Here is a 9,388-nt window from a genome sequence, read left to right on the forward strand (position 1 = left end):
TGCTGTTTTTCTGGTGCTGATGACAGAACCTAGGGCCTGACACATGGGCAGTCAGTGCTCTACAACCACTAATATGCTGGATAACAGGGAACTATTTAATGTTTTGAAAAATACATTTTAAATGATTTTTATCTTATATGTTGGTTTTGGAGCCACTCCTACCTAGCTGGGCTCAAGGAAAGAATATTCCTCACTTGTGCTTCCAGCAGTACCTGGGAAAACCGTGCAGTGTCAAGGATCAACCGTCAATCTCCATCTAGCCTGTCTCTGAGCTATGTTCCGACCCCTGTTGCTTGTTTGCTTTTTGTTTATGAAAATTCTCAAATGCATAAAATAGTATCAATCCCATATTACTGTCACTGATTCAACACACATCAAGATTTTCCGTCTATTTCGTCATCCACCCCATTCAATTCTTAATTTTCAAACATCATCCCATTTTACCATTCTGTTGGTTTGCATCCCTTAAACAAGCTTCACCACAGGACTATTATCATATATCACAAAATGTGAATGAATGTTCTTTGGTATTATCTATCTTATCTGGACCATTGCCTAAATGCAGCAAAACAATTTTCTGTGAGAAATACCTCAGGGGAAGGGCACCCGTGAATGAAGAGGTCGACATCTCCTCTGACGGCAGTTTTTTCTGTATGAGTTTATTCTTGTTGTTGAAGTAGCTGAGAAAAAAAAAAAAGAAATATCGCAAGCAATTCCCTGAAAATTGTTATGTTTGAATGTGTTTATGATATCCAAATAAACGTGATGCGTATACATGAGTTGCATTTTTACCAGTTCATTATGTCAGAATCTGCTAGGAATTGCCTCTTCTGTCTTATATGACTTCTTCCTGAAGTTTCCTTATGTAGTGAATTAATAACAAGTATTTTACATGAACACTGCCCAAGGTGATTAGTATTCAAAAAAAGTAGAAATAGTTTGAATAGCAACTGCTATAAACAGTAAGAACAGATCAGCTGTCTTCAGAGTTTCAGATTTGAAACTCCTAATTCATGTAAAAGGGCAACCAGACAGAGGACATCATTTAAAGTAAAAGACAATGATTTTTTTCAAATCATTTATGAACCATTTTCTGCTTTAAAGTGGAGTATGTTTTCAAATGAATTTTCTAGCACTTAAATATAAATGTATTCACCTTTTTATTTCATTTAAGTCTGTTTTGTCTTAATGTAGCAAACTATAATTTTACTTACCCATATTTTAAAATCCTAAATATTTGAATTTGGAGTAAAAACACATTAAAATAATTGTTAGCTATACTTGCTGCTTAGTAAAAACACAGTTGTTATCCTTGAAAAATAGAGCAAGTTAATCATATTACTATCACCATAGATAATTTTTTACGTAGATATTTTTGACATTTTTGGCTCCGGAAGCAAAATACTGGAAATGATTCCCCCATACACTATTTTTAGAGGTGACACATAGATCATTATAAGAAGAAATAACTATTGACCGAATTTAAGATTTCGTCTACATTTGCAACATTATGATTTGCATATGTGGTTCGTTTCACTAACCTTGTTGTACTCCTGTCAACAACATCCTTTTCAAAAAACTGTGTCGCAAAAGAGACTAAACTGCATTTTACTTAAAATCTATTAACTTTCCTTATCTCTATAAGGAATAGGCTAAGTATTTCCATTTTTCTTATTTTAACTTAAAAACATCACAGTAGCTTAGGAATCAATTTTCAATCATTTAAAAAAGTACTGGTAATACATTTACCTTTTTTTTAAAAAAAAAGATCAAATTAATACATCTAGCTAGTACACTCGCGAAATCCTATATATTTACTAACCCCACTTACCCACAAGCACATGTAAAGGATTCTCAGCATAAACGCGGTCCCACTCAGAGACCCACAGACACAGACAGGCATCAAAAACAACTTAACTCCATAAAAATCATCAATCTTACCTGATCTCTGTCCATTGGTGAGTACAAGACTCAGCAAAAAAATAACTACAAAGAAGACTTGCTGAACTCTCATGTTTCTGCCTCGCCGAAGGAAAGCAGTAGCTCTCAGAGTAAATAGTCAGTGAATAGTCCGTGCAACTGACTGTTTAAGTAGTTCTCCTCACATTCTAATGACAAACCTCGGAGATCTGCCAGCTGCACTTTCCAAAAAGGTTAATGATCACATCAGACAAGGTTACTGGTGCGCGGCGCTGTGGTCAGCCTCCCCCGGCCTCAAACCCCTCCTCCACTCATCTCCTCCTACGCTCCCCCCGTCCCCTGCCTACCCACCCCCGCCGTCACTCCCCTTTATTTCCATAAGCAAATATTGGTGAAATAAAGCATTCCAGCGTGCAGTAACTTCAGAGGATGTTACTCAGAAAAACTCGGGAAAACTGACTTCAAGTGACTCTGGATACCGAAAACTCTGTGTCACAAGCCAAGACTCTGCCTCCTTCCCTTCACCATTTGCATCTGTTTAAACTTTGCATTGCCCATATCGGTCCCACATGCAGAAACCAATGGAAGTGACAGGAAGTCTCTCTTTTGTCCTTCTCAGAAGGATTTCTGAAGCTCTTACTTAAGACTCCCAAGGGCTTTGTGGCAGCAAAACTCGTGTTGAAATGCTTTCTCTTTACCTATCTTACTTCAAAGTGGTGGCTGTTTACCCAAGATTTTTTTAATTGTCTAGTTTATCTAACTAATAGGGTACATCAATAAATGTGAAAATGATTACCTTTTTTTGTTTTGTAAAATGAAATTTAAAAATAATGGAAATAATTTATTTTGCAATGTTTCGGGGTTTGTTTTTTATTTGTTTTTATTTTACTTTTTTAATTGAATCACTGTGAGATAGACCCTTACAAAGCTGTTCATGATTAGATTTCAGTCATACAATATTCCAACACCCATCACTCCACCCGTGTACATTTCTCAGCACCAGTGTCCTCATATTCCCTCCCATCACCCCCCACCCTCTTCCCCCTGCCTGCCTCTATGGCAGGGGTTTTTCTTCTGTCTCTGTCTCTGTCTCTGTCTCTGTCTCTGTCTCTGTCTCTCTCTCTCTCTCTCTCTCTCTCTCTCTCTCTCTCTCTCTCTCTCTCTGTCCTCTTTTATGGTTTATGATATTGATACTGAAAGGTTACCAATAATATCCCTTTACCTAGGGCATTTGCCTTGCATGCAGCCGATCCGGATTCGATTCCCAGCATCCTATGTGGTTCTCAAAGCACCACCAGGAGTGATTCCTGAGTGCAAAGCAAGGAGTAACCCCTGTGCATCACCAGGTGTGACCCAAAAAGAAAAAAAAAAGAATATCCTTTTACTACTTTTTTTTTTCAATAACAGATTTCTTTAATTAAAAAATGAGGAGTTGGGGCCGAAGAGATAGCAATAGATAGGCACTTGCCTTGCACATAGATGACCTAAGATCCATCCCTGCATCCCATATGGTCCCCGAGCAGCATCAGAAATGATTCCTGAATGCAGAGCCAGGACTTACCCCTGAGCAAAGCCAGGTTTGGCCCAAAATCCTTAAAAAAAAAATTTTTTTTTAAATGTAGGAATACTGCTATTTATTCAGCCACTCAGTTCTTGTCCAGAAAGATCATTTTCAGGGTTTGTTAAGAAGTTCAAGGAAACAACAAATTCCTGGAATGTTTTCTATTTAAAATTATATATTTATATACATGTAGATAGATACATTGCTTATGACTATCACAGAAGTTAGAGATATAGAGTTTCTTATTTTATTTCTCAGTGAATTCAAATTACTTGAAAACAGGCTAACGTTGTCTCTTGATCTCAAGTACCATGATCCCTTTCTGTTTTAAATGCTCCCTTCCTCTCTATTGCCTGAAACAATAAGAAATGGAAATTATTATACCAATAAGGTATACAAAAATGATACTATAGATACCTTCTGAAGAGTAAGCTGAGACCTAACATCCAAATCATTAATAACTTCTTAAGAACTATCGGGAATTTCATAGCATTTGACCTCTATCAATTTAGCGAGTTGGACAGAATCCTGGGATCTGAGGTTTTAGGGGGGATTTTCTTCATTCTGACTATTTTCTCTTCATCATGGTTATTTTTGCCACCATTTGGGGTCACACACAGGCAGAGCCTGGCGAGCTCCCCGTAGTGTGTTTGATATGCCAAAACCAGTAGCAATAAAAGACCCTGAAAGAGTCTCCAATCACTGAGAAAGATGAGTAAGGAGAGGCTGCTGAAATCTCAGGGCTGGAAGGAATAGAGACATTACTGGTACCACCTCTAGTAAATCGATGAACAACAGGATGACAGTGATACATTGATACAGAGATTTGATACAGAGATTTGGGGTCACACACATGATGGCTGTGGTGTGTATATTTATTTGGCGTATATTTGGTTGTGGTGCTCCCCAGGACTGAAACAGCTGGTTGTGCAAACTCAGCCTCAGTGCTTGCTAAGGACTACACCTCTTTAGCGGTGGAACTGCACGTGCACTTGCTGGGTGTTACTTTGGTGCTCACACATGCATGATTCTCCTGGAATAGTCCTTGCACATCTTTCAGTTGTGATGCTCGTCAAGGGTTGCACCCTCTTCTCATTTGTGCTCCACGTACCTGTCTCAAATCACTTGCAGTGTGAATTACAGACAGCAGAGCTTCCAGACTCAAACAACAAAACTGCCAATAGTCCTCAGTGCCTGCAGCAACACCAAGAACTGAACCTACAAACTTACAATTACAAGCCAGACACACCTAGTCACTGGATGCTCCCTCATTCTTCTCTGAGGTCTAAAATTGGTGAATAATTGTGTTGCTCTTGTAAGACGGTCTGTAACATTCACTGCCTGCTTAGTTATGCTTGTGCTTTGTAATTGACACAAGCATACAGGTGTTTTAATTCTAAAAATCCTCATTACAGCTTCTGACTTCTAATATAACTCTCTTTCTAGACTTCCTCATCTTATCTCAATTCATTGACCCCAATTCATCAAGAAATACTGGAATTGTGCTCACTTCGGCAGCACATATACTAAAATTGGAACGATACAGAGAAGATTCGCATGGCCCCTGTGCAAGGATGACACGCAAATTCGTGAAGCGTTCCATATTTTTAGAAATATAAGAGTGGAATGTTAATAAATTTCAGTTTAGCTCTGTAATGTCAAAATTTAAAAAAAATTAAAAGTGAATTGGTTAAAAAAAAAAAAGAAATACTGGAATCAGACCATCAAGATTGAGAATTAATTATCAAGTTTCGCCTGAAACCATAACCAAGTGTTTCCCTGACACTGTAAAAGAAAAAGTGTGTATGTGTGTGTGTGTGTGTGTTTACAAGTGTATAGCAAGATAATGTATGAAACATACAAGATGCAAGAAATTTTATTATTTAATTTTTGTTTAAGAAATAGTTATCGGGATAATATAGTGAGGAGGACATTTGCCTTGTATGTGGCTGACCTGGGTTCGATTCCCGGCATCCCATTTGATCTCCTGAGCTCCACTGGGGCTAATTGCTGAGTGCAGAGCCAGGAAGAACCCCTGAGCTTTGCTGGGTGTGACTCAAAAAGCCAAAAAAAAAAAAGAAAAAAAATAAAAAGAAAGAAAGAAAAATAGCTATGGATGAGAGAGAGCTCAAAGGACACGATTTGCATACAGGGGACTTGGGTCTGATCCTCATACTATGTGCCCTCCACCACAGCATCACTGGGAATAACCATAGGCAGCTAGGAGTAATCTCTGAACAATGCTAGGGATGGGCTCCCTACAGCAACAACAAAAACATAAAAGCAAGAAAACAATAAATACTTAAATAGGGAGATAACTCAAAACCTGGAGCACATAAGGCTTTGTGGGGTGTGCTGGGATGAGTTTTTTTTTTGGGGGGGGGATGAGGCCATAGGAGGGAGTTGTGCTATAGTTGGCTCTGTCTGTGCTCAGGGATCATTCCTGACAGTACCAGGGATCAAGTGCAGATCAGCTATGTGCAAGGCAAGCATCCTACCTGCTGTTACTGTTGCTCTGACCCCTGGAGCATATGTTTTGCAAGCAAGAACCTTTGATTTGAGCCCCAGCTCGACACGGTCCCCCAGCACTGTAGAACAACCTACCAGCAGTGAACTGGGGGTAGCTCCTGACACTATTAGATATCCCCCACAAACAAAACAAGAATGTTCAATTAAAAATAAAACTAAAAAGCAGCTTGAAAATGGTGACGTTTAAGTAGCTGCTTTTGGATTACAGTAGTTAAGTACTATCAAGTTGCTGGGCAAGCTGAAAATGGTGAACAGTCTGGTGTTTCCATGAAATGTAGATTAACTGAAGTAGAGAATCATTCATGTTACTATTGAATAAGAGGCCAGGAGAAATGGTAGCAAAGTGGCCAGTCAAGACAAATCCATGGCTAATCTGCCTAGTATCTCTCTTGTCCTTCATATCTATGTGAAGTAAACTATTTTATCATACACTCAATAAAAAGCTTCCAAACTAAAAATAAAATAACAATTCAAGTGGTTCTACAAATAGTGCTTTTAACCTACAACTGAATGAAATGATGAGTCGCCTTTTGTGTATGTGAACAGATAACCCTGCTTGCACCCCATGTACAGTGGTTGGTTTCCTTTGAGGGAATCAAGCACTGTACCTCAGGCACACCATCTTAGATGCAATAAATACACTATGAAGTCTCCCCCATATACTCTAGTACTACTGATTGTCAGATGAGAAGGTAACAAATGAGAGGTTGTAGCCTCTTGGACTATACAATAGGGAAAAGCAATAAATGAAATTCAAATTCCATGACCTGAGCTCTCAGTTTCTTTTTTTATCTTTCCCTCTGATGTCCAGATGCTCCTATTGAAGTTGTTATAAAAGTGAAGACATGTTAAGAAAATACTTTTTTTTTTTTTTGCTTTTTTGGTCATACCTGGCGATGCACAGTGGACCATATGGGATGCTGGAAATCGAACCCGGGTCGGCTGCGTGCAAGGCAAATGCCCTACCCATTGTGCTGTCTCTCCAGCTCCCAAGAAAATACTTCTTTTTCCACTGCTGCTTTGGAGCGGTAGCACAGTGGGTAGGGCGTTTGCCTTGCATACGGCCGACCTGGGTTCGATTCCTCTGCCCCTCTCAGAAAGCCTGGCAAGCTACCGAGAGTATCCCACCCGCATGGCAGAGCCTGGCAAGCTCTCCGTGGTGTATTTGATATGCCAGAAACAGTAACAACAAGTCTCACAATGGAGATGTTACTTGTGGCAGCTCGAGAAAATTGATGAACAACGGGAGGACAGTGCTCCAGTTCTTTTTTTTTTTTAAATTATGTAACACATGCCATTTATTCCATTTTTATTGAAGTACCATGATTTACAATACTTTCATATGTAAATACTTCTTAGACCAGATTGGATGATATCTCCCCTCAAGTTCATCTCACCCAGAAATCTCAGGATGCAGCCAAGAATTGGATCTCACAGCTGTGCAGTTTTCCCTGATAACTGAAAATAAAGTATTGCTATGATTTTTTTTCCCTTTGTTAGCTGTAGTGATGCAAAGTAAGGAAGCAATTGCAGTTAATTTATATAGGAAAAAGTTTGGATCCCCAAACTCAAAGCATAATCTTCAAATCACAGTAAACACATAAAATCTAAAATAACAGGGCTCAGTGGTATGCATTACATTAGGCCAGAATTTGACCCCATCCCACATGCTGGCTCTGATCATAGCGCTACAGAGGTGATAGTGGTGATACCCTGTACCACAACAAAAAGAGTCCAGTCGCTGGTGTACACAACCGAAAGAACAAGCGCCACTACCACGTCTGTGAACCTCGCCTACCAACCCAGGTCATCTAAACATTAACAACGGGAAGGAAGGGGGATAAAATAAAGCCAACCAGCAGGGTTGAGTGATAGGACCATGGGTAGAACACTTGGCCTTGCGTGCACTCCACCTGGGTTTCATCTCTAGCAGCCCATATGGTCCCCCTGAAGACCCCTGAGCACAAAGACAGTAGTAAGCAGTGAGCACAGCTGGGTGTGTTCCCAAACCCAAACCAACAACAATAACAACACTCCTTTTAAAAAATACCCCTCAAAACATAGATTAAAAGAAGGGATAGTGTAATATGATAGAGGCAGAGCCAGAGCAATAGTACAGCGGGTAGGGCATTTGCCTTGCACGCAGCTGACCTGGGTTGGATTGCATCCCATATGATCCCCTGAGCACCGCCAGGAGGAGTTCCTGAGTGCAGAGTCAGGAGCAATCCCTGAGCAGTACTGGGTATGACCCAACAAGAAAAAAAATGTACAGAGGCTCAGTAGCCTGTATAAATTGATGCCTGAGGAAGGAGTTTTGTGGAACCACTTGCTGTTCACATGTATGCCACCTCTAGAGCAGTGGCTGGAAAATATACTGGTTGTTATTATTATTATTTTGCTTTCTGCTACTGGTTGCAAAAATGAAAAAAATCCTCTTCAGATTTGTTTCAGTTAGTCCACCCAGGCAGGAATGTCTTTTGTAAGGATGAAGTGGCATAATGTGAACTTTTGATGCAGCAAACGTGGACGACTCCTGGAAGCCAACTATAAGAACACTGCAGTCAAGTGTTTGTGACCTCCCCGGCCCCCACTGGCAACAATGGCAACAGAGGGTCCAACGTGAACTTTTGAAAAGTGGAGTTTAGTTGTGATTAGTTAAGATTGTGGTCAGACGGGGGTTTGGTAAACTCTGAATCCAGCGTGGCTGGGGTCCTTATGAGGAGAGACACAGTGGCGAAGATGGAGAGAGAGAAAGCCTTGAGATGACAGAGGCAGTGGTGAGGGAAAGCTAACCAGGATGGAGGCACTGAGGTCGCCTGCAGTGCCTGGAATTTAGGGGAGGCACAGAGCCTGCTATCTCTGATCCTTAAGAAGGAAAATAGCTGTTGACATCTTTATTTGGGGCTTCTGGTTTCCAACATAAATGGGAGAATAAATGTGTGTTTTATATGCCACGCAGTTTATTGTACTTTATTACAGTAATCCTGGGAATTCAATGTATGTCTAAATATTTATATATTCCCTAAATAGTTATGTTTTTATTTAATTCTATTTATTTGGTTTTTTAGTCACATCCTATGGTACCTAGGACTTACTCTGACTCTATGCTTAGGGATAGTTCCTGACAGGGCTCAGAGGACCATACGTGTTGCTGGCTTTAGAACCCAGGTTGTTTGTGTGCAAGGCAAACCCACTGTACCCATTACCCACTGTACTATTGCTCTGCCCTCATAATTCTATTTTAAGAGCTTTGTGTGTGTGTGTGCAATGCTAGGGATTAGAGCCAGTGCCTCACACATGTTTGGCACACACTCTTCCACTGAATTATATTCTCAGAACATTCATATTCTTATATGATTATTCTCTTTGTTCATGATT

General features: G+C 40.0%; 1 protein-coding gene and 1 non-coding gene across 2 annotated transcripts; one reads left to right on the forward strand and one right to left on the reverse strand.

Moving 5' to 3' along the window:
- Positions 1-591: 591 nt before the first annotated feature.
- APELA (apelin receptor early endogenous ligand) lies at positions 592-2,217 on the reverse strand. The gene is made up of 2 exons (XM_056119177.1): positions 1,942-2,217; positions 592-680 (listed from the first exon to the last, which is right to left on the reverse strand). The coding sequence occupies exons 1-2, from the start codon at positions 2,012-2,014 to the stop codon at positions 592-594; spliced, it is 162 nt and encodes a 53-aa protein (XP_055975152.1). The 5' UTR covers positions 2,015-2,217.
- Positions 2,218-4,983: 2,766 nt separating this feature from the next.
- On the forward strand, positions 4,984-5,090 carry LOC130028482 (U6 spliceosomal RNA). The gene has a single exon (XR_008793207.1). It is a non-coding gene; the product is annotated as a U6 spliceosomal RNA (small nuclear RNA).
- Positions 5,091-9,388: the final 4,298 nt, after the last annotated feature.

The sequence above is a fragment of the Sorex fumeus genome, unplaced genomic scaffold, assembly GCF_029834395.1.
Source record: "Sorex fumeus unplaced genomic scaffold, SorFum_2.1 ptg000039l, whole genome shotgun sequence".
NCBI classification, from domain to species: Eukaryota; Metazoa; Chordata; class Mammalia; order Eulipotyphla; family Soricidae; genus Sorex; species Sorex fumeus.

Excerpts from the sequence above, each read along its gene's own strand:
- APELA (XM_056119177.1), bottom strand. The coding sequence starts at position 2,014 with ATGAGAGTTCAGCAAGTCTTCTTTGTAGTTATTTTTTTGCTGAGTCTT. Across the intron at positions 681-1,941 it reads CACCAATGGACAGAGATCAG|CTACTTCAACAACAAGAATA; the intron begins GTAAGATTGATG and ends TTTTTTTCTCAG.